At 37.9% G+C, this 25,644-nt stretch overlaps 1 protein-coding gene across 1 annotated transcript in view; it reads right to left on the bottom strand.

The window, feature by feature from the left end:
- Window positions 1-25,644, bottom strand: part of COL25A1 (collagen type XXV alpha 1 chain) — a 289,300-nt gene that overhangs the window by 132,620 nt on the left and 131,036 nt on the right. Inside the window, exons 3-4 of the mRNA XM_052681793.1 lie at window positions 9,140-9,184; window positions 7,046-7,053 (exon numbers count right to left, since the gene is read on the bottom strand). Coding sequence (XP_052537753.1) covers window positions 7,046-7,053; window positions 9,140-9,184 — 53 coding nt within the window. The remainder of the gene's footprint in view (window positions 1-7,045; window positions 7,054-9,139; window positions 9,185-25,644) is intronic.

Below are 25,644 nucleotides of genomic sequence, written 5' to 3' on the forward strand. Positions count from 1 at the left end.
GTAGCAACTGTTTACAAGCTTCTGCGTTGCCTAAAAAGGCAACTAGGGACTGGCTATAACATTCGTATTACACTCTAGACAGGCCAAAGTAAGTTCTTGGAAGGTTCAATCAACAAAGTGACACATGTGCAGCACGCTGATGAGCACAGCAAGAGAATTTAAGAGTAATGATTTTGTTGCAACCAATGTGTTAATGGAAAGCGGTTATGTAAAAGAAGAAAAGCTGTAAGAAAGTAACTTATACATATTAATTTATACTGACTAGTCACACATTCTCTGCTGGACCTTAAGCACCACTATCAGCTGGCAACTTTTTGGAAAAATAAGCAAGGAGTACACAGCTCTTTAATAGAAATGGTGTACCCAGTAACCTGTGAAGACATGCAGCTGACCAACTGTATCTTCCTGAGGAAAGCAGAGGATTCTCTGTGCTTTCAGAACAAGTAGGAAGGTTGAGGCAGATGGATCACCTGAAAACTTCATGTTTCCCAAGCCAATTACTTCTGTCAAGCTAAAAAGAAAGATAGAACTGAGAAAATGTACTAAAATCACTGAGCACAAAGAAGCTCTTGAGATTCCAGATGCTTTGAACTTCCTGTGAATTTAGACTAAAGAATTACTCTGAAATCTAGAATAGTTATCAATGTTTTTCCTCCAAATATGAAATGCACTGCTGAAGTTTTGCTGACATATGTTTTTAAGTCCTTATTTTGGTCAAATGCCAAAAATAAACGGTGGTCCACAGAAACACCTGTTCAGAAGAAGAAATGCTGTAAAAGACGCACAGAAACTTCTATCGGATCACCAGGTCAAATCCAAAGGGAGAACTCAGGAACTGACATAGCTGCTACTTGAGCTTAGGCATTTATAATGTACTGCAAACAAAGAGAAGGACTGATCAGCTACTTGAAATACCATGTCTGAGGTAGAGATGGTTAGACTGCCATAGTCTGAGCTTAACCACTGTTAAGCTCTCAAACTGAATTTTTTATTTACACATAAAATTGCAGAATAAAGGCTCCTAGATATACATGAACTGACAGAAAAAGTCCAGTCAAATCCTATTGCCTTGTTTTGGCAGACTTGCACATTTAATCTACTAAACGAGTGAAAGTATGTCTAGCCATACAAAATTTTGTTTGCTTTTATTTGTTTGAAATTCCCAGGCAACACTAATAGAGAAGTTAGAAACTGGAAAAGCAAGCATCCGATTAGACACTCTGATGAGAAAACTTCATGCATCAAGTAAGTATACACTATTTCTTACACTAGAATTTACTTTGTCACAGTTTTAAATACACAAGATACTTGTAACTCAAACTGAATTGATATTCCCTTAATTCTGTGGACTGGATCAACCTATGAAAATTCTTCCAAGAAAAAAAATAATCAGTTTCAATCCTGAGTAACAGTCAAATTATTGATGTTTCATACCCATACACTATACTTGTGATCGTTAGCAGCTCCTACATGATTTAGTCCTGATACCTCATGCCTCAATAAGAAAGATCCTTTTAGACATAGGCCACCTGATAACATGCACAGGAGGCAGAAACAGGAGGGAGAAAAGCCTCCGAAGTAATATTTCCATGTGTGTAAACTTTCTGAGTCACATGCAGGCAAATAACATAAGCCCTCAAACATAACCATGCCTGGTTGCTGAACCGAATTTAAAGAATGAAAGCTCAATGCTTTGTCCTCACAAAGGTGCACTTTACCAACTGCCCAGAAAATGTATTATGCATAATTGCATCAGAGACACATGAAAGCAAGAGCAAAGAAGAGTAAAGGGTTCACAATACTCTATGACTAAGTTCATACTTATCCACACAGCTGCAATCTCTTCTACCTCGAGAAACAATTAAATACTAAGTATGACAAGGACTAAGCAACACAGCAAGGCAGTAAAATGTCTTTTTCCGATTGATTTCTCACAACAGTGGTTTTAACATTCTTCCATATCATGCCTATTTCTTCACATTCAAATCCTTTCACAGCCCTTCTCTGCTTTTCCTGGAATTTCCTTTATCATTAGTCATATAGAAACAGAAATTAGAATCTTCTAAAAGCAACCTGGAATTCTCTACATAACAGGATACACACTTGATTTATGGTATATTGAGACTATCTTTACATTTACAAAAATCAGATTCATAATGCCAGTGACATTTTCTAAGCTAGAAGGAATTGTATCAGGCTAAGAATAATTTAATTATTCTTCTTGTTCTGTGCCGTTTATCTTCAACAATCAGAGCTAAGTGAATATTTCAAGATCTAGGAAAACTGAAAATGAAGAGATAGGTGAGATCCCAAAGCTCTGCATCTCAGGGTTGGTAAAGTTATACTGTTTTACTGTTACAGGAGAAGAACCATCAATTTAGGCTTTTAATATCCTTTTAATAGCTCTTTGTCCCCCACAGAACACCATGTACGCTTGTGTACATAGTTAGTTCACTGCAATCCCAAACAGCTGAACTTATTTAGTCTTTAGTTGCAATTCCAGCCTTATTTATTAATTGAAATGGTCATAAGATACCCATTTCTCATTCTGTAATATTTACCCATACTGTTGTTCTCTTTTATTTAGGGAGATATAGCCTATTCCAATTTTAACCTGAAGTTGGAAGAGTTAAAACTCTGAATTTGATTCCTCCATTTTTTTTCCATAGTCCTTAATGAGGAAAAAAGGACCCATAACACTGCAGGCTTTTTGTGGTGTCTTACATAATCAATACATCACTGCCTAATAAGCTCCTTCACAACTGTTACACACTGGAGGCATGTCCAGCTTATTTTCTTGACTTTTGCTACTGCATCTCTCTCTAGATATCTCTCTGAAATTCCTATTAGTATTACTATGTCTTAAGGTAACGTTAAATTAGAATGCATGCAAACACTCAAAACCTAAGGCTTGGAGAAAACGGCTGCTAGCTTTTGTACAACTACAGTGTTACATTTTGGCTTGTTCAGCTGAGAGCTTTTTCAGGTTTCATGTGGTAGGTATACATCACTATCCTCATAGAATAGCCTAGAAAATCTAATAAAGATTAAAGCAATAACACTTCTGCGGAAGTTAAATAGGACTCTAGAGATAAAACTTTAAACACAAATAGTCTTTTCATAGAGCTTTACAAGACCGTATAAGTACTTCTGGAGTGCATCACACTTGCTGTTAAATATTTCTCTTTCAAAGCAGGACGCGGTTGTAACTGAAAAGGTCTGAGCAGCCAGTCGAGGACAGTGCTGAAGAATTCTATTACTAGCCATCTTCAGGTGAAGTGAGAGAAAGAAGTGTTCAGTAGGTGCTAAGCTCTGCTGAAGAAGGCACATGTGCATATGCACACATCGATGGCCACATGTATGCAGAGAAAAGCATTCACTCTAAAATTTGCCCATAAAAATGCCGCTATTAAAACCAGCCATTTCAGCAACACTGCTTTGAGTCTCCATTGTCTTCAGATCCCACAGCAAGCCTCTTCAAGAAAATAGCTGGATCAGGACAAAGCACTGGGTGTTCAGGCGCTAATGAAAATAATATTTTCAAACTGTCCCCGTAGGGCCTTCAAAACGTGCAAGAGTCTGTTGATGCATTCCATCACTTTCTTAACTTGCCAAGAAGTTAAGTCTATGAGGCTTTTGTGCTCCGCACAACATAACTTTGTTATTTTAAGGTCATTAATTTCCACCAACCCAAGGGCGGTTTTTCTGTCCCTGGGAGTCTTTTATTCTTTTAAATCCAAATCTCAGTACAAAGCTCACAGTTAGATGATGAGCAAGAAAGGGTTTGTTTGTTTGTATTTTATGTCAAGCTTTTCACTGCATCTTCTTTTAAACACACGCATTGATGCACATTAAGCACTCTAAGTATCGTTATAATGTGCATTCTGAACTTAATGGTTTCAGTACATTCTGGCAGGTTTCTTAATACTAATGATCAGCTCCTCACCAGCTGACTTTCAGCTACTTATAATTACAAAGTTATGCACTAGGTGATATTTCATTGGTAACATCTCTCACTAAACTCTGCAACTACAGCAGACACCCTGGGAAAAGCATTCAAATGATCCTGCACCTGCAGGTTTTCAAGTGTATACCTACCCACAAAAAACATTTTTAAAAGTTGCTGAAAAATTATTCAATTGATTGGACTATATAGGTATGTCACTCTAGGCCTTCCATGCAATACAAGTGCTTCAGGTAAGATCTCTTTCTGCCTGAACAGTCACTAAGTTCTACGTACGTACTGTCTCTGAAATGTAACCACTAACACGTTTTGTCACTTGGTTTCTGATAAACACACGACAGTAGGCATACAGTTATTGACTGTGAGACTGCATTCAGCTTGCCTGACTACTTGAAGGAAAATAAATACATTGTTAGTCAATTTTAGAAAGATGCATTATTTCATATATTACAATTTTCAGGCAACAAATCTCAAAGATACGAATGAATCTGACAGAAAAGTACATATGTTACTGTGAAATTAGTCTGTGAGAGACTATGCAGCCAATTGTTAAGATCTCTGTAATAGCATTTTATTCTGCTCGAAATGCATTGAAGAAGGTGGCCAAGAGAAGCAGGACACTATTAAAAGAAAGGATTTAGAGGTTCCATATGCCAGCTGAACGGCTTTCTAATACAGAAAATTGAGACTCAATAACCTGTTAGAAGAATTTTTTTAATTCCAATGAAAAACTAATTTTGTATGCAAGAATGAAGATGCTCAACACAAAATATGTATGGTGTCAAACAAGTAGTACATTGCATTTATAAATCATTAACACTGAGGGGTTGTTTTGTTTTTTTTTTGTTTTTGTTTTTAAGGAAAGTCTTATGTTTTGTAGGCATCTGAGAAGCAGGAAAACAGTCCTTTTGACAGTAATAAAGCAAAACAAACAAACGAAAAAGAAAGGAAAAAAACAACAACAAACTAGCAACATGATTTTAGAGTGATACAAGCTATCATAAAGATATGTTGAGTTACCGGATAGCCATTTCGCCCTGGTAGACCCTGGTTGAATGAGATGAAATGGTATGACACACATTAACAACACAGCCATGACATATGACATCAAAACCACGAAGCATACATTACTGACAAATTAAAATTTGTATGTCCATTACTTTATGCTATGTGAAGATATTACAAGCCAACAAATATGTAATAGGTACTATGCTGCGAAAAAAAGGATTTGGCAATGGAAGTCAGGTATCTTAACTTAAATGTTTTAAACAAAAGGCTACCGACTACTTTTGATGTGCAGTGAAATTCCTGTTATTATGAAGAGTATTATCCATATAGATAGACTGAAGGGCAATATGTAGCTAGAAGAAAAAATGTAGTAGAGCTTAGTCAGTAAGATAACAGATACATAGGCTACCGCTACAACATAGGTGCCAAAGAAGAAATTTGAGAATACTATAACTCATAAAAAAAATTGAAAGCCCCAGCCTTTGACTGTTATCATATGTGACACAGCCATCCTATACAGATAAAATAACCGCAGTATCTTTTGAGAATACAGCGTACAACTAAATTCTACGGAGTACCACGCAGCATATACAAATGCTTGCTATTTTGAATGAAAAGTATTGCCACAGTATCACAGGTGAAAACAGTAATTGAGTTCGCAACAGTTGCTCCCAGCCAGATCCTGCCTGTCAAAAAGCGAATAAAAGACGCCACCTTTTTAAATGGCTTGTAGAAAATTAAACCCTTACTGACTTTCAGCACAAAGTACTGTAGTACTTACTGAAGTACTGTAAGGCAGTTTTATACATGAGACTCAGGATTACAAATGAGATTTCATAATAATGGGTCAGCCTTTTGAGCTATTTCAGGTTTGTATTAATACTACCGCAATCAAGACTTTTTTTTCCTTAAAGGAACCTACACTGAAACAGAGTTGAAGTTGGAGACATTAATAATGAGGCGTATTTTGAACTCTCACTATTATTACTACAGGAAAATCATTTGTATCATGATTTATGGTTGTTCTTTGTGTTTCATGGGAAGACTGCAAAAGAAATTGAGAAAGCTAATATTTCTTTCAAATAAGCAGCACCATTATATATTAAGCCTGGCTTTTCATTGATGGCTTGTTAAATCAATTTGCCACTATGAACTGCTGAGCACATGGTCTTATCTTTCAAAGATAAGTAATCACTGCCCAGTACAGACAGCTTACACTTATGTCATAAGCTCACATAGCAGAAATCCAATGTTTTAATTTACTATTTTTAAATCTGTAGGATAAAATACACTGATAACCTGATCCAGTACAGGAAAACAAACAAACAAAAAAAAAAACCTCTTCAAGCAGAATAAAAAAAATACTGCTTTGGCGATCACGCTTTCACACCATATAGATGGCATAACAAACAAATGTTTGAAATACATGTGTTTACTGTTCTTAAGTTTGACTTTCAACTTACTCTGGGAACATACCACAAAACGAATAACACAAAGACTAAGAAACTTTTCTTGTAAACATGATCAGCATGAGATTCAGCCAAATACTAAACTGAACAGTCTTATTTTCTATTCATTTCACACAAGTACTTACTGGCTTTAGTAGCAATTACACCACAATGATCTGGACGGCCCATATACTTCCAAAGAACAAGGAGTTTTGACCCCAAGGGCTTGTGACAATGGCAGAGCAAGCTGCTACCAGGTAAAAGGCAGAGTGACTGAGTCTAGACTTAAGAAAGCATACTCACTTATTTTTATACTGTAGTAAAATTTTTGTTACCAAGTCATAAGCAAATGAATATAATGTACTTACATGGAATTGCGATCCAAACTGTTATCTGGAGTGCTGAATGTAAAGCTTTATAGTTTTAGATAAAATTTCCTTAAGGAACTTTCTGGCTAAATTATGCAGCTCCAAAATAATAAGCAAGTGTTTATGCTGTGTAAGTATAAACATCAAGATTCGCTCCTGTTGATACACGATCAGTTTATTGTGGTGGTAACAAAACAGGATCTAACATCGATTTCTCCCTGATTCTGGAAGAACCAACAATGTATCACTGTACTTACAGGAGGTCCTGTGGGGAGGGAGGATGGGAAAAGAGGAGGGGGAAAAAAAGACAGACAAAAAAGAATTTGTAAGCTTATGAAATTATTAAAGACAGACACAAATGTACAAACCCAAACACAAGGTCTCAGGATTGTAAGCCAGCAATGCCGCTGATGCATCGTACACATTTTCCCATTCAAGTTCTTTTGGTTTTGGCTGTGCTTTGCAACGTGCAAATACAGCTAATGCTCAAATGCATGCTCTTACCTTACCAAAGAAGTCAATCCTTCAACTAAGGTCATGCAATCTTACGAAAGTTGTTTCTCCATCCATTTCCATGCAATTTTATGCCAGGCCAAAAATACCAGCCATGGACTACAGTTTGTTTTGTCAGACTCCACACAAAACAAACGTAACCACATCACCACTTTCAGTTAGCCACACAGTTAGGCATCTCATCACAGCTTGGCTGCAAAACTGCACAAAGTACCCTTGGCATTTAACCTTGGCATCTAGTCAAGACATACATCCACCAGCAACCTCCAGTCTTCTAACTTGCCTATAAGGGGAGGTTTCAGTGGCCACCTGACAGCGCTGAACTTTCTTTTCATCACCTTCCTTTCTCAAGGCACACGTATAAAACATTCCTTGTTAAAATGTCACACTTCATGAAGTGATATTTGCACATTTTTTCAATTATTTAGACTCAAAGACTTTTGTATGGCAGTTCTTGGAAACATTATCAAAGGGCTACAAATCAAATCTACTATTTCAGTCTTTTTAAGCTGAGCAGCTGCAGCTCTCAAACCAATGGCATTTCATTAGCTTTTATGCCTTTCTCTAATTTCTGAATAAAGCAAAGTGAAAAAGGAGTATAAAACCACAGCAGCTGTACTCTGAGATTACTTTTAATATTGATAGCCTTTTGTTTTTAACAATGCAATTTTATTATCCTGTAACTAAAGTGATTTCTTTATACTGGTAAATATTCTTAAACAGCATTTTAAAGTGCAGGTCTGTTTTTAAATGGGAGAGAGCAATTTCCTTTGTTAATAGTTTAATGTGTGTTTATTTGAGACATAAAATGAACAAACAAGCATACTGCAAAGTAATTGCCAGGAACATTTGTAAGAGTCTTTAACCACAGAATATATTTCTGTAGCATAGCATTTGTCTCTAAGTAAATATTAATCCAATCTCAAATGAACACATCAAGGTGATTTACATTAACTTTTGGCAGGACTTGTTTTCAGTTTTCTGATTCTGAAAATACAGAAAGAGGTGGATAAATGACAATTTAAAGGGTTAAGAAGAGCTACTAATGAATTTGTAGAGATCAAGTTGATTAGAATGTTTTCCTTACTAGCAGAACAGACACGACAACCAAGGAAATTAAAAATGTTCATTTTCTCCTACATCAGTTTTAGAAAATTCACCTTCACTGAAGGCTCAGTTCTTCAAGATAAACAGTAGATTCAATTCCCATGATTGTCAGCAGGAAGAGGTACACAGCATCCCACAGTATTGTTTCAAAAGAAATTTCAAGTTTTACACCAACGTTCAGACCTCCACAGCAAGCTCCCCGATACAGGATAACAAAAACCCAATATTTTTCTCATTTCCATGACAACTAACTTGCTACTTGTTTCTAGTTAACAGCAATGTCTCTCACGCAGAGTACTCTATCACATTATTTCCCTGGATACTGACATCCTTACCTTACTCCCTTCCTTCTAAAACTTCGTCTCAATCCAGGAAGGCCCAATGCAATGCTGACTTACAGTATTTCAACTGCTGACTACCAGAGTTTCTCTGATCTATGCTAACCTCAGAAGACACTGGAATGATTTGACAGTTACCAGTAATGTTGCCAATTGTACTATGCCAACCATTATGAAGTGTGACTACAAAGAAGAGACACTAGAGACTAGACACGTATCCAGAGGGCCACCAGGTATATGCCAAGGGTCACATATTTCTACAAAAGAAGTTTCAGAGCTCTCTTTCAGAGCACAGAAAGCAGTGAAAATAAAAACGAATGCAAGCTGGTATGTAACTTTGCAAAAACACCCAAGCATCAAACAGTAATGCAATTTAAGAAGGTGAAAACTTACCAGTCTCTCCTCTTCTGCCCCGCTTACCTCTTTTCCCTGGAGGACCTAAAAAGAAGATGGTACATTTTAACAATTTGTCTTGAAATGAAACATGTAGAATATCATTTGAGTTTGATGCTCAGAAACAGCTGTATAAGACAGTCAGAGAAAGATCCAGATGGAGTTGAGCAGGGTCAAAGATAAACAACGATTCAGGAAGCCAAAGATGAAATGAAGAGCTATGATATGCAGTACAGTCTCCGAGGAAAAAAAGGCTGAGAGAAACCACAGAGGTTGTCTAGCTCATCCCTCTTTCTCATGGCGCAAGTCAACTACTTTGAAAATATTCCTACAACTTCCACAGACTTGTTTCCCCTAGTATTTATTTCACTGTTCTAATGACAAGAGCATTTTTATGTCCAAATTACTGCACAGAAGCTCATCAATTCTTATGCTAGCCACCACAGGCCTCAGATTAGACAGAATTCCTTTTCACTCCATTAAGTACAAAACCAAACCAAAAACTACATCTCAAGTCTTTGTATTTTTATATTCCTTTGAATTACTATGCCTTTCCTTCAATCTTCTTAAGTCTAATTTATCACAAAGCATTAAATTGCTTTCAGTTATTCCTACAGAAAGCAAGGTTAGCGTGTATTTCCAAGAGAACATCTTCTTATAAAAACAACCTGCCCTTACCTGAAAATATTGATAGAAATAATGACAAAGAAACCCTTACTTGACTCCCCACACCCCAAATACGAACAACTTGTCTAGGTTGCTTTGCTTCCAGTTTACATGTTTGCCTTAATAGACCAGCTTGGTCCTCTTATACTTTTTGCTAAGGAAACCCTTATTAGCCATAGTTCTTTCCCCACAAACATTCACATACTACAGTAAGAGTTTTCTGCAGTCTGTAAAGAAAATATTTTTTGTCATTCATTTATGCACTTCAACACCCTCCCTAAACTGCAGGCATCAATATCACATTCCTCTTTTCTTCTTGACAAACTGTTCTTGTAGTGCAGGAATGCACAGTCACCTCTCCCTGTACAGCTAGAATGAAATGGGACAGCTTCTGTCTTGTTCTAATAAGGACAGTGGTGGCATAATGCAATGCAAGTTTAAGACAACAAAATTAAGACATTAAAGACAAAAAGAACAGCGGAGAATATTCATTATCAACAGAATATCAAGCAAATGAGAATATTTTGCTGTTATATCTGAAAAGCTTCTTTATGAAAACATGTAGCTTTCTCCTGAAACGCTCTGGTCTCTGCAAGAGGTACATGGACACTTCTTACACAGAAAAAAACTTGTTTCATGCAATATATTTATATGTAGGCTTTTTTCCCAACATTTTTTTCCAGCTCTGAACACTGAAACTTGTCAGTTTCCTTATGCATCCCTGCAGTCATGCATCAGCCTGCTGTGAGATTTCTCTGGCTGCCCCAAGCTCCCAAATATGAGTACGCAGAAGTTTGGGCTGATCACACACAGACGTGCAAAAGAAAACTATAAGCTTATTTACCTGGAAACAATATTTTCTTTTCTGTCCTTCAGCATAAAACAACAAGATATTCAGTCTGTTTTGTGGAATACTATTTTATTACACTTCAGCTGCACCATAGGTGTGCACATGCATATATGCACATCTACTGCCAAGTTCTCTCTTGAGAAAACAGAGCTTCAGAACTAAAAAACTTCTGCCTTCTGCTTGTCTGCAGCCGAACCACAAAGAGAAAACCATGAGGCCAATCCCAAGCTATGGATATTAGGAAACAGGGAATTTCATCCAGTAAAACAGCTTTCCATAGTAAAATAACCTGCCAGTTGGATAGCTACCTGCAGTGATGGCAAATAACAGGTTCTACGAACAGTTCTTCCCTCTGACACCAAGCACAGATCCTTCCCAAACCACTACTCTGAGGAGACTAGATTCAGATGCGTGCAAATATTCAGCATTGGATAATTATTACAACATTCCCAAAGCAAGCACAACATGGAAGTTAGGAAAATCATTCTGTAGCAACAATGAACTTGATCCCTGGCCAGATATGAGCAACTACCTTTTCCACCCCCTAATAGCTTTTTACACTTCTGCACTACTCTGGACTCTTTCAAGGCAGTGGCCTTTGTAAACCCTTCAGAAACTGAGAAATGAGAGGCTCATTGCAAGGGCTCTCAACCCATTGAGAGCTTCCAAAGAAATTTTTTTTTCTATATTTCTTTATTTTTACCGGTACAAAACAATGCTTTTTAAGCACTTTGTCACAGATGGTTCCGATTCACAGAAACGCTCACATGTAAGACCATCATTAGATGACCTACTGCCTCAGAATGCACATGAGCTTTCATCTTTTTCCTGAACAGGCTGCTTTCCCTACATTTTAACTGTTAACATCATCTGCTGCTCTAACCAATTCCGCTTATCAAAACCTGGGTATTTTGCTATAAATATGAGTTTCCCATCTGCCTGGAGTTCTTATAACTTTGCACTAATTGGAGGATGTGGTGAAGATTCATTGCAGCAACAGGAACAGTCAATGGAGTCAGAGGCACAACTTCATCTTACAAAGTCCATTTTTTTTTTTTTTTTTTTTTTTTTTTTTTTTTTTTTTTTACAGCTTGCACAAGGATACAAGACTATGATGTAAATATTCTGAACTTTCATGACCAGGATAAAAATCTCTCTACAATATTACTAGAAAGATCCGTGCTGAATTGAATTTAATACAGAGCATTTAAGTAGTAGTTTCTTTTAAACATATATGCATATTAAAAATGGATACTTTATAATGAAAAACAAAGGTCAAATCTCAGCAGAATGAGCTGCCTTAATAAAAATTGACGATACTGAGGAATAAGCAAAAGTTAACTTATAGTAGCTAAGTTTGCCAATACATTGTTTTCTTAAGCTTACTAGTTTTTTCTGTAGGTAGGTAGTAAAAGCAAATTGCCCAAGGATCAGCTGTTTTTCATTGTTAACTCAGTTGAGCTTCACAATATTAGAAACTATTTTATTTTACCACAACCATTTATGAGCCTAACTTTTATGAAATTTCTTGGTTGTTTTTTTTTTAATGCTTAAGAAACAAAAATTTAACACCATATCTACGAAGATAATTTTGAAAATGAAAGAAATAAGGAGATGTTTTTATTTAAAAAGTCAAATAGTTATCTTCTCAAGCACAAGACATTAGCTGTCATCTCATCCACCCAGAAGGGACTGATGCATTAAAAACAAACAAACAGAGTTCAGCTAGATAAAAAGCTTTAGACTTTGAGACGTGATATTTTAACAGAATTGTAAGCAATAGGAAGTATCAATTCAATATAAAGTACCAAGTCAGTACTGAGTAGCTTTGGCTACTTATGTCACAGTAGTTCAGAGAAAACTGGCCTTCTGGTGGAGAATGGGGTTCATCTCTCAGAGAAGGGAAAGACCATCTTTGACTACAAGCTTTCCAATTTAATCGGGGAGCCTTAAACTAGAATTATCAGGGGATCGAACCATTCCACTTTGAGGGTGATGATCATAATGAATGCCCTGGGCCCAGAGTTGGATTGCAGGCCATGAAGGCAGCACCCTAAGGAGCAGGATAAGGGAACTCCAATTGGTAAATCAGCCTCTACATCACTGACCAACTGGAGTCCATCCCCAGTCTCCACCTGGGGATGGATGAGGAGCTGACAGGAAGCTTATGGGTTAGGGTTAAAGGGACAGCAGGGGAAGGAGACATTGCAATGGGGGTCTGCCTGACCAGGAAGATTGAGTAGATGAGGCCTTTTATAAAAAGATGGGAGTAGTTTCACATTCACAAAACATGGTCTTCATGGGGGACTTAAACCAGTCTGATATCTGCTGAAGGGACAACACCGCATGGAACAAGGAATTGAAAAGATTTCTGGAATGCATTGATGATAACTTCCTCTTCCAAGTGGTACAGGAACCCATAAGAAGAAGTGCTGTGCTGGACCAACAAAGAAAGGCTAAGCAAGCAATGTAAAGCTCAAGGCAGCCTTGGTTGCATTGATCATGAAATGGTGCATTTCAAGATCCCTAGGACATCAAACAGGGTACGCAGCAAGCTTGCTACTCTGGACTTCAGGAGAGCAGACTTTGACCTCTTCAGGGAAAGCCTTGCATGGTGACGTGGGAGAAAGCCCTGGAGGGAAGAGGCTCAAGAAGGCTGGTCAGCATTCAAGAACCATCTCCTCCAAGCTCAGAAGCAGTGAATCCTGAGAAAAAGGAAGGTAGAAAAGAATGCCAGGAGGCCTCCATGGATCAACAAGTTGGACTTGGAAAAAGAAAGTCTATGGGAAGCAGAAGCGGGCTGCCTGGCAGGACTACACAGAAATTATATGAGCAACCAGGGATCAGGTTAGGAAAGGTTCAACACAGAATTAGATCTAGCTAGGGACATAAAGGGAAACAAGGAGAAATTCTAAGAAATTCTACAGGTATATTAATGACAAAAGGGAGGCCAGGGAAGATGCATGCCCTCTCCTGCAGGAAACTGGAGATCTGGTCACAAGAGATACAAAGAAACCTGAGGTGCTCAATGACTGTTTTGCCTCAGACTCTATTGGCAATGGCTATAGTCCCACTGCCCCCCCAAAAATGTAAGAAGTGGAAGAGGAAAGATCTGCAGAGATCTGTGTCTCTTCAGCCTAGGGAAGGCTCCAGGGGGACCTTATAGTGTCCTTCCCATACTTAGAGGGGAACTACAGGAAAGCTGGGAAGTGACTCTTATAAGGGCATGTAGTGACAGGACAAGGAGAAGTGACTTTAAACAGGAATAAGGTAGATTTAGACTAGGTATCAGGAAGAAATTCTTCACTGCGAGGACAGTGAGACACTGGAACAGGTTGCCCAGAGAGGCTGTGGATGCCCCCCTCCCTGGAAGCATTCAAGGTCATGCTGAGTGGGGCTTTGGGGCTTTGGTCTGTGGGAGGTGTCTCTGCCTGCAAGGGACATGGACTGCGAGGCTGCAGCCAATTCCTCCTCACCTCCTTCATTTCATCCAACTAAAAATAAAAGTTAGTCTCAATAGTCTTTAGAGGTCAAAGCAACTACCAACGTACTCTTCAGTAGTACCTAAAGAGACCATAGGCCAGGAATAAGAATTCTTTTTCAGGTTTTCCAAGACATTTTCAAAGATAAAAAACACAACTTTGGTAACGTTCATCTTCTAGTAATGTGTATTCTAAACTGTGCCTTCATGAATACCAAATTATAGTGATCCAAAACAGAAACATTACTACAGATAGATTGTTATCAGATTATTGCTTTAGTCCTGGAGAGGTCTCATTAGCAGGACTTCTTTCTTTTTAATGCAGTGGACCTACTGTTTTTATGTTGCTGAATAAGCATCATTTTTTTATCAGAGGAAAGTAGAGTACATTGAATTTACTCCACTACATGCTCTACTGTGTATCAGGGTCACATACAGCAAACATCTCATACGAGGTGAGAGCCAACATGCCAGCATCACGGGATGGAAGTGCTTAACTACTGTTGTCATTTAACCTGGCAGGCAGCTCAGCACCACACAACTATTTGCTCACTCCACACTCCCAGTGGGATGGAGGAGATAACTGGGGGAAAATAAACAGGTGAATCTCATGGGTTGAGATAAAAAAAAAAAAAAAACATTTACTAAGAGTGAAATGATCAGTGACTAAATCATCAGTGTGTTATCTACACTGCTCTTCTCCCCAAAACAAAACATAGCATCATATCAGACACTATGAAACCAAGATGGCTAGATCCTTCATCTGGTTGCAGGGCTGCATCAAGCAACTAGAACAGCACAAAGCAGCATTAACAGATAAAAGAATCTAATTCAATAGCTATGAATACCATAAATTTCAGTTTTAGGTTATGCACATTTTTCAAATCAGATAAAACAAAGAGAAAGCATACTCTTAAAATATATCTGTGCATTTTAAGTACGTGGATGGATCGTGTGATAAATTATATCACTGATTTATTAAAGACAGATGTGAAGATGCTGTACATTGCTGGCACAGTGGACAGCAAAAGCAGGGATTTTCTTCAGTTCTCCATATGCTTTGCAAAAAAGAACATAACAAGGACACAGATTGCCCTAGTTCAAATGGAAATGATTGGTATATTAAAAGTCTAAACAATAACAATGTTTCCCTTCTGAGATACATTTTTAGTTAACAAGATTTTAGACTAACAGTGCACATTTCTGAGGCACTGAAAAAACTGAGTTAAAAACTGATTTTTAGCTATAAACCAGTGATGACCACTAAGTCACACTGCTTCACACCAGCTAAGAAATTTGTTAACAGGAGACAGACATGGAGCTGTGGGTGGTACCAGCACACTGTTCTGCTAGCACCACCTATATTCTTTCCATTATTGATCTGTTTACACCAAATAACTTCAGCATAACCAAAGCAGCACACAGATGGAAAAAACATCCAATAGACAAGACCTACATTATCAGCATACCAAAATGATTTGCAATTTGATCATGAGCTGATCTAAAAGTCAAACTTGTGCCTGATTATGGAAAGCACTACAGTGGCATTATCAAAGGAAAAGAATTTGTCCTTCTTATATTATAGGTATTCACTATTACTGTAAATAAGAGTTCCTGCACCAAAGCCCATGCACCATCCTGTCAGCTGTTTTATTGATGCTTACAGGACGTTGCTCACACAACCCCTCACTCACATACAGCTACTGTTTAAAGTAATGAATATTTCACGTGTATATGAAAAGAATATTCTCCGGTCATTTCCAAGGACACTTGTTTCACACATTCTACTGCAAATAAGAATATCCTTGTCACGTCAAGTCCAAACAAAAAACCCCTAAAACTAGCCCAATTACATTTTCAGAGTAAATCCTGATCAGATTTGCTGAAGTGAGTGGAATTACTTCAGTATGATTAGGCATAAGACTAGCAACTTTGCTGCAATAATGTGGTTAAATACTTAGCAGTCAGCTGAACCAAACCAAGTCAAGCTCTTCTTCGTGGTTTAACTGTAATACTGGCAAAATAACAGCTTCTGGTTGCACTTCAATTTCCACCACCTTTATTTGCCAATGGACTCAACTCTCTCCACAAGCAGACTACAATCCACCTCTCTCCATTAATTCCATTTCACGCCTCTCCCTGTTAAATGCAGAAATGACCAGCAGGGCTGTTCTGCTCACCTTGAGCAAACAGCTTCCCAGCAAACTGAGGTCTTTGTGTCTTACAGCTGCAGGAACACTGAGATGGTGCAGGCCAGCAGAGCAGCTGCTGAGCCTAATGGCTATTCCTGGGAAGCATGCATGCCACAAGCAGAAGTGACTCCAGTTAATGCCGTGTGATTATCAGACCAATCCTGCTAGCCTCTTCCTCCTGGTATGGACACGGGGGACAGAAAACAGGATAGCCACATCCCAGCAGACTAAGTTCTCCCAGGATGGATGCCTGGGCTATGTGAGATTCGACAGACACTTCTGTAGTTCTTTCTGTCAGAGCTGCCATCAATTCCAGACCAAGTAGGGAAGAATGGGGAGGATTTCTATCTCATGAGCATATTCTTACTTACAAGTGCTGTGTGGATTTGTTCCAGCCTACTTCATCAGCCTTTTTGCTCTTCCCTTTTTTCCTCAGCTTGTTCAGTTCATGTAATGCTTGGACTTCTCCTTCCTGCCACTCTGCATAGCCACCCCACCTGGTGGGGTGTCCATCTCCCGTTTTGTACCTCAGTCTGTCTGGTTCAGCCTGCCTGAATTTCCTACCTCATAAAATTATCTCCTCCCCTTGGGCCTCAGCTGGATAAATAACATTTATTGTTTCACACGCAGTCCATCTTCTTCTTGGCTCACCATGAAACATCAGTGCAGCCCAAGGGCTTGGATAGGTGTCAGAGGCTATTATGCAACTTGGCTGAGGAAATGCCAAAATCAGTCTATCTGATCCACCGTTGAGACATCTGACCTCCCTGGGTCAGATTCCTTTTACCACTTCTGTTCATACTAAATGCTGTTTGATTAGATGCATCTAGCCCAACATCATTTCACTGGTATCAGATACTACTGAGGGAGCCAAAAGGATCCGATGACCACTGCCTGCAGTACAGCCAGAACTGCACATACACTTTTCCACTTTCTTCCCTAGCAATTAAATATGATTGCAGCATGGAAAGCAACATCCGGTCCAAAAACTCTCATCATTTAGTTCTATAACTCTGAATTCATTTTATAGCCATAACACTGCCTAATCCTTAATCTTATAAATTCCTTGCATAAGAAATTACATGTGACACAAAGTTTCACCATTTCAAAAAATTTCAAGTCTATTTCAAGAAATATTTGTTTCTTTTTATCAAGTTTATTTTCTTGTAAAATCACAGATGTAAGTTCCTCGGTCTCCTTATGTCAAGTGACACATTGCCTATCCAGCTTTTTATTTTTAAATCATTTTACCATTTAACAGTTTTTTTAAATGATTTTTTTTTTTTTTAACCTCTCTTACTCTTTGTAAGGTGAACATACTCTATTTTTTTTTCAGTTTCTTCAGTTGAATTTTCTCCATATCATAAACCATTATCATATTTTTCTGAATTTTCTTCGATTCTGTACTGCCATTTAGCACGAGGCTAAAACACACTGAAGCCCAGCTCCCACAGGAGAAGCACTGTTCCACTAGTTGCTCTATACCAGAAGTCATCAGCTGGAGATAAACAGCCTAGTGCCACCTTTCCTGCAGAGCCCAGCAAGAAGCACCTCCCTGACCATGTGTTCTTACTTTTCCCAAAAGCAGCTCCAATTCTCAGGAACTGACTACATGCAAAATCTGCTTTCAGAATTTCTCTACAGACAGCTCGCTTTCATCCTGAAAGTTAAATTCTGTTTCCTCCTGTTGCCTAATAACATATAGACAAGGGCAAAAAATTTCTCAAGCAAGAATTAATGTCTTCAGTTATAAAGCAGAAGACAAGCCTTGACAAGTAAAACATGCATAACATTCAGTTCTTGGCTATGGGTAACCAGTAGACGCTTTTTCCAGTTTTCCATTTAGCCCATAAGTTAGAATTATTCATAGACCCATCACAAACCTTTACTGAATTACAAGATTCCTGTGCATGCATAGCAGTTCCGAAGTTTAATCACATCAATATTTTCATTCTGTAGGATAAAGACTTAAGTAAGAGACATTGCTGCTAACACAATCTAAATCTAATAAGGTTTAAGAATGCTGAGGAAATAGTTTTTAAACCCTGCATCTTTCACAGGTTCCTACACTACTACAGTTGTGGCAGAATACGTTTAGCTGATGGTACTCAAAATACTGTCTAAGATCAACAGTTACATTTATAAGATAAGCAACCAAACAATCCATGTCATATCATGTATTGTGTCCAGCCAGAAGCTGGAGTTCTGATCTATCTCGTTAAGGCAGTTAGAAATAATTTTTCCTGGTAGCCTGGACTAGAACAGTTTGCTGATTCTTGCAGATTAAAGTGTAGTAGTGACACCATTAAACTATTTTAATGAACACATAACACTTTGTGCACACATGGTCATCTTTACAAACACAGAAATAGCTGCTGTCACCTGGCTTGCAAATACTGCTGAAGGACAGCTGAAGTATGTAGAGATAGCTATTCTACACTAGCAAGGCATGAAAGTCTTCTCATCATTTCAACTAACCATTCCATTGTATTATTATCATGCCATATCAATAGTTCGCCCTATGATGCAAAAAAGCAGTTGTTGTATAAAGAATATCTAAACTTCATTTAACTTTTTCAAATATTCAAGTAGATGAAATAAAGTATTAATTTATTTTTTTTAAACTCCAACAGAATTTAAATCCCCTTTAAGATCAGATCTGAGAATATTCAACTATTCTGTATGTTTGCTTAACTGCAGGGTACGACAATATACGTATAAAAGCAAAAGCTTCAGAATGAAAAGCTGTTAACAGCTAATCCTCCATTCGTGCTTCTCAGTAACAGAAATTGCATCTTAGGAAAATGATATAATTCTAACAACTTTTCTCAAACACAGTGCTTTGGACGTGCTAATCTTAAGCAAAGAGCATTTCATGGTTCCCAAGGAGTCAACATTATCTAATACCTACACAGTGTCATAGGCTATAGGACAGGACAGCGTAGGCTGGCAGCACTTCAAGCATTGCTGTTAAGAAATAAAGACCTCTTGATGTCAGCAAGTAGCACTTACTATTCCACACAGTAAATGCTATAGAAGTACATATCCTGCCTGTGATTTTCATGTTACTTGTGCCAAGTTGCACTCAGCCATAGTGATTTTTCACTGAAGCACAAGGGCTTGTATGTACAGGGGAAACTTTGATCATTGCTGTGACCTAAGCAGACCCCACTACTCCAAAGCTCCCTCATGTGACTGAAGGTGCTCAGCTCTTCTTTCTGTGGAAAAAGAGGGCATCTCCACCATGCCACAGCCAATGAGCACAGACTCTTAGGAAACCAATGCTGAAGTGTCAACAGAACAGTAAAATCTAAATGGACTTTTCTATCTCCTCCAAAACCTAGTACTCCTGTATTCCTTTCGCTGTAGCTTCCTACCAAGTTCTTTGGGTTCTTTTTCCTTTGCATTTCAATTTCACATTTTTTGTTTTTAATTCATCAATTCTTTTTTCTTGATGGTTTCGCGTCACTCTCAGCACAATGGCAACTCCATGAACTGGGTTGTCAAAGCCCAAGAAAAACCCTGCTCAGACACTCACCTGCAGGAGAAGTACCACAGATGCTGGGATTTGCTTTTGAGCAAGAGGGGTGGCTCACCCCAGTGCAAACACAAGCTGTACTGAGGAGAGGAAAATCATATTTTCTTCAAACGTTTATCATATTTTGAACTCAGAATGTCTGTCTTCCCTACACGGCAATTTCAGAGGTAAATAAAAATATAAAACTAGCAGCCAACGCATCTCAATCTTTCACTTCAAACTGGCGCTACATGAGATTTTATTAACAAAAAAATACGTAAAGCCAGAATTCATTTAAATTTTCATTTTTAAACAGCCAGTCCATAAGAAATGCCAGCAGACTGCGGTTAACTTTTTGCAAAAAAAACCTGTAAGCCATTGAAAATTGAGTCTCACAATAGCAAGGGAGAGGCATTGCTGACAAAATCATGTCTCCTACTCAAAACCCTTACTACAATCAGTCATTTTATTTTCACTGGAAGTACTGAAAGTAAAAGTACATAAGGATTAATAATGGTATGGGTACCCCAAAGGCTCTTCACTGGTTGGGAGTTTTGCTGCATTCTCAAGTACCAATTCAGGTTACTAAAGCATTTTCATAAATTTCTTAAAAGTGAGTTTGAAAAAGTTACAGCTTGTAAACGTCACACAGCATCCTGAAACTGAAATATGACATTCCAACTGCAATTTTTCCATGATTCTGCTGAAGTACATACAGAACAGTAATTTCTAGAAAGGGTATTACCTTCTTAAATACATTTAACATTTTTTTTTTAATCTTAAGAGTTCTAGCAATATTGTCTTTGACTTTGAGACATAAATGTTACCTTCTTACGTACTATGCATACGATATTGAAGTTACTACACTACCAAAGCGCAAGATACAGCTCATAAAATTCATTTCAAACACAGCATAAGTGTAATTTACTTACCAAAAATATTTGTTCACAAATCATAGCCAAGCCAAATATGAGTTTGAGACTACAATCACTGTAAGCTTTAGAGTCCCACGTAAACCTGAAGCAATCTAGCTTAGAAGATTTACAGGCTTCTGAACATTTTCTCATCTTCCTTGTCAGCACAAGCGCAAGCTGAAAATTTGAACTATTGCCACAAACAACGAAAATAAATCTCCGCCACAGAATTTGCCATTTCAATTTTATTCTAAAAAATTTTCTCCTGCAAAGTCACTCAACAACATATTTAGTTAAAACACTGAAACATAAATGAACCAAATATTTAATATCCTAATCTATCTCCACTTACACTGTGGAGTCCAGGTGTCTCCTCTTACTGTAGATTTGATCTGCATGCTTGACTTTTAAGCCATGACTGACAAGACCTGCATGATTATGATGACAGATTAAAGTGTTCATTGAATTCAGAGGGTTTTTATTTCAGTTGTGACAGTGGTGTGCTGGTAGACAATGAAATACAATACCACGGGATTAACAGCAGCACATAACTAGTCAGGCAGTGGTACTGCAATCATCTCTGTCTAACCCACACATGCTGATTTAAACATAAAACCCCACCCTGAGCAAAGCATATTCCTGTCGGTCTTATTCACGTCCCTCCTCTCATTTCTAATATAATAAATATATCATCTGACGAGGAGCTTAGTGACAGCTGCAGAAGTTACTTCTAATTAAAAAAAATAATAGGTGGCTTTAAAAAGCTCAGTAAGTCTCTACTGTATAACAGCACAAAAGCAGCACAATTATTGCTTACAAAAAAAAAAAAGCAGATAAACAGAGTGCCAGAACTGCTCTGCTCCCAGACCCCAGGTATCACAGTTTCTTCTGGTTAACCTCTAAAAGCGTCTTTCTCTGTTGATGTGTGGATTCATGTGCAATGAGAGAAAAAGGCTCCTAAAAAAACTAAACTCACTTGCTTCAAAAATAGCTTGTCTGGCTTAGCCCAGTAGGGACACAGCAGAAAAAGACCAAAATGTAATAAAAGGAAATAACTTACTTCAGTTTACATCTTAAAGCTGCCTGTACACTTTTGCTGTGGTACTGGTGCTTGTTCCTAAGGAGACACATACTCAACCTGACAGGCTGCAGTAAAATATTTTTACTATCCCAGGCTACATTCTGCTGTTTAGGCTCAATTATTTCAACAGCATACTTGCCTGAAAACAAAAGTACTGCAAAATCAAATCTTCAAAGAAAGTACAATCTGTATTCAACATATATCCTGTTTTAAACACACTCATGAGACTATGCTCATGAAATATAGCAGCGTGTCTTTGAACCACTGGACATAACTTCAGGCTGAGATGTGAGCGCGCAGCGTGATCATAATAAAACAGACTTCAGCAGACACCAAAACAATTGGGAGCAGGATTTTTCTTACTATAGGTCTCTCTTTCAAACATTAAGAGAACTGTAACAAGTCAGGCTCCAAATAAGATTAAAAAGTAGTAAATGACAGTTAATCACAATTCTATAGCGGCTTGCTTCAATATATGTTTCCAATTATTTCAAGCGTCTTTTTTTCTTTTTATGAAAATGTAAAGCTTAGTGCATGGCCCGTATTTACAGAGCTTACAGAAAGCTGCACAGGAGAATGGATGCTCTCAGCTGCTTCTCTGTGACCAGCTGTACCTTCCTTCAGTAGCTTGGAAAGCATCCAATGCTGTATCTTTGTCAGCCAACTGTAACCCCACGTTGAACTTGAAGAACTTAATCCACTCTATTATTGCCTCCTCACAGGTGGAACCTGCACCCATTTCTTTTATCAAGGTCTTTCTCATGCATAACAGAGACTCCAAAAACCTAATGAATTTTCACATTATTTTATATAGATTGTTTTTTACCTGTGCAAAGAAGGAGGACTAGTAGAACAAACAGGAAACAAAGATCCATCTCTAGAAAAGCACATGGAGTTGATCTACCATTTCAGCCTGCCAGACAGGCAAACATACAATCAGAGTCAGCTACAAACACAGTTTTTTACTTAAAGACAATCCAGAGAACCTTATCGGCTTGGACTGAAGCAAATTTTCCCCTGAAGCAATGGGACTTTACTTGTAAAAGTACTGAACAGAAAACAAACATCTTGAGATTTGGATCTGTCTTGAAGAAAAAAAAAGTAGTGGATATTGTTCATATTACAATACAAAGCTAACTGTCCTCCAACATGGAATATTTCACATATGCTATGGTGTAAATGAGTTAGAAATCAGATGAGTTACGCATTAAAACTACACATCAGTTTCCTACAGTCCACGACTGTTGTTGCTTTAGATTTAGCTGCAGTCTTTACTTTCAATTCATTCAGAGAATAAAATAAGGAGATTAAGTTTTTATACATACCTATCAAAAGCAGGTACCTGTCTGAGTAGCTATGACTAAGTCAATCACGCTAATAAAATTAACAGCATAGTTTTGTAATTGAGCTATGGAGGAGTGAGTGAGTGTGAAAGCCAGTAATGCAAGAAAGGCACCTGATTCAACAGGGCAAACTGCAAAGTGAAACTGTAGTTTTCCACAATCAATCCATTTCATCTGGAATGAAATGACAGTAATGGAGAACAAGCCTGGCAACAGTGGAACATTCAATTTTTGATTTTTATCCTACAAGTCAAGCTGCAAGGTGCCTAGCGTGTTCATTGAGAAGAAGTATTGAAAATATGGCTCTGAGTTCACAAAACAAGCCTCAGGAAGGTTCCAGCTGGAGGATTACTCTTTGTACAGATGTTTGGGCAACAGCTATACCTGCCCAAAGGTGACATATTCAAGGTGTCAGAAATGGAATAAGCCACTTTTTACAAATGTCTTTCTTAGTGAATCTGGACAGCATGACTTAATATTCCCCCAGTAGAATGGAATGCTGAAAACCTTACATTCTGTATTACACCTAAAGTACTATCCAGAGTTAATAAATTTATTTGGTGCTGTGCTTAAATGTCCTCAAAGTAGAATTCACAGGAAGTTAAACATTAGCACCTTGCCATGACTAAGTGCTGCATTTTTCTAAAGGCAGGGAAAGGTTATACTAAAATGGAAAGTTATAATCACAACCCCAAAAGGTTGAACATTAATAAATAGCATCTTTTAAGCTTCAATCTATGCTTCAAGGACTGTGCTTCTGAATTTGGAAATGAGAGGGTTAAATCTGAGCTAAGAAGTCTGGTCATTTCCCCGCCAGTGCTACAGTTCTGTCCTACCAGAGCCACAGAACTGCAGAAGTGCAACATGTGTGCAGAGCACTCAAAGATTAAAAAAAGTCTACAGCTCTACTTAGATACCAAAACTGGTGATATGAACTCATACGTTCCTGAACAAAAGACTGACTTGGCAACAATGTTTGGAACAATTTACAGTTTGTGTATAAACCTACTTGGCAAGCCAGACAACGGAGTATTGGAATAAGCTCCTCAACGTCAGTCATGAAAAACTATGCTATGGTCAGCTGATAACACAAGGTCATAATCATCTGCTGAACACCAAAGCCCAAACAGCACTTTGGAATTAAGGCTACAATATCAATCCAAAAGAAAGGGATACTGATGCAATCAGTGAAAGCCTATCCAAGCTAAGAAGAGTCTGCAAAGCCAGCTTGTTTACTGGGGCCTTTCAACTACAGCCATAAACCAGAGAGTGTTGGAGCACATGTGCATATACGTAAAAAAGATACATAGAAACCAGCAAGCTTTATAACACCTGAAAAGAGGTAGCCCCCTTCTGTGGGCTACAGAATGCAAAATCTGAAAGGCTACTAGGTCTTCAGATATGCCCCAAATATAAAAGGCCAATAATAGCAAATATTTACTCAATTGCTATAAATTTTAGTGCTTTCACTCACTACAGCACAGTAAGAATTTCCAAGTAAAGGTCTTTTATTGCTATCATTTGCAAGTTCTTACTTATGCACTTACATGGCTTATTAGTGAGAGCAAACAATTTAAGCTATCCTGGCTAACACTTTAATCAGAAAAAAACTCAAGTTTCATTAATACTGAACATGTGTGTCAAGTCTCTGCTAGATGCAAGAGGCCTGAACGTGTTTAACTGAATTAGACTAAAGGCAGATTCAAATCACACTGAAAGACAAGAAATGTCTAAATAATTTGACGTTAGGGCAACAAACACTTAATATAGGCAGATCTTTAGCTGTTTTTATCTACTCAGCTATCTTTTTGAAATATAGTATGAACTCACATGCAAATAAGTGTCTCTAGATAATGCAGCAATGCTAAATTACTTTATAACAGAATCCAACACAAAGGAAGAACACTGTTGAATGCGAGAATCAAAGGTGTTGATAGCTCTGTTAGGATCAAACATTTCTGGATGAGTATAAATGGGAAGACAAATTTTCAGCAAGGTCACTTAGAGGCTCAGTAGGGACAGCCCCTTCATCTTTATGCTGTTGAAATGTCTGCTGAGTTCACAACAGTAAAAAAGAAAAAAAGAAAGAATATTTTAACAGCCAGATACTGAGCAACGTAGCTACTAGCTTTCAAAATAAACATCTGGCAGGGAAAGGGAGGTAGAAAATAAACTTTCAGCTTCTTGAGTCTTGATTGCCTGCAGAAATGTCATCGATGACAGAAAAGGTCCAGATTTCAGCTGCTGCTTCTTCATGGACTTTTACATCATTGCTGTTCATTTGTTCAGCAGATTTCCCTATTATCACAATAGTAAAACCAACAACCAAGATTGTTCCTTCTCTTATAGAATAGTCAGTAAATGCACCTGGCACACTAAGAACAACTACTTTTATCATTTATGCATTCACAAAGATGTTACTAATTTCTCTTCCACAACATAGCCAGATATAAACAAGCTT

Source organism: Tympanuchus pallidicinctus, unplaced genomic scaffold (genome assembly GCF_026119805.1).
Source record: "Tympanuchus pallidicinctus isolate F22 unplaced genomic scaffold, pur_lepc_1.0 scaffold2, whole genome shotgun sequence".
NCBI lineage: Eukaryota > Metazoa > Chordata > Aves > Galliformes > Phasianidae > Tympanuchus > Tympanuchus pallidicinctus.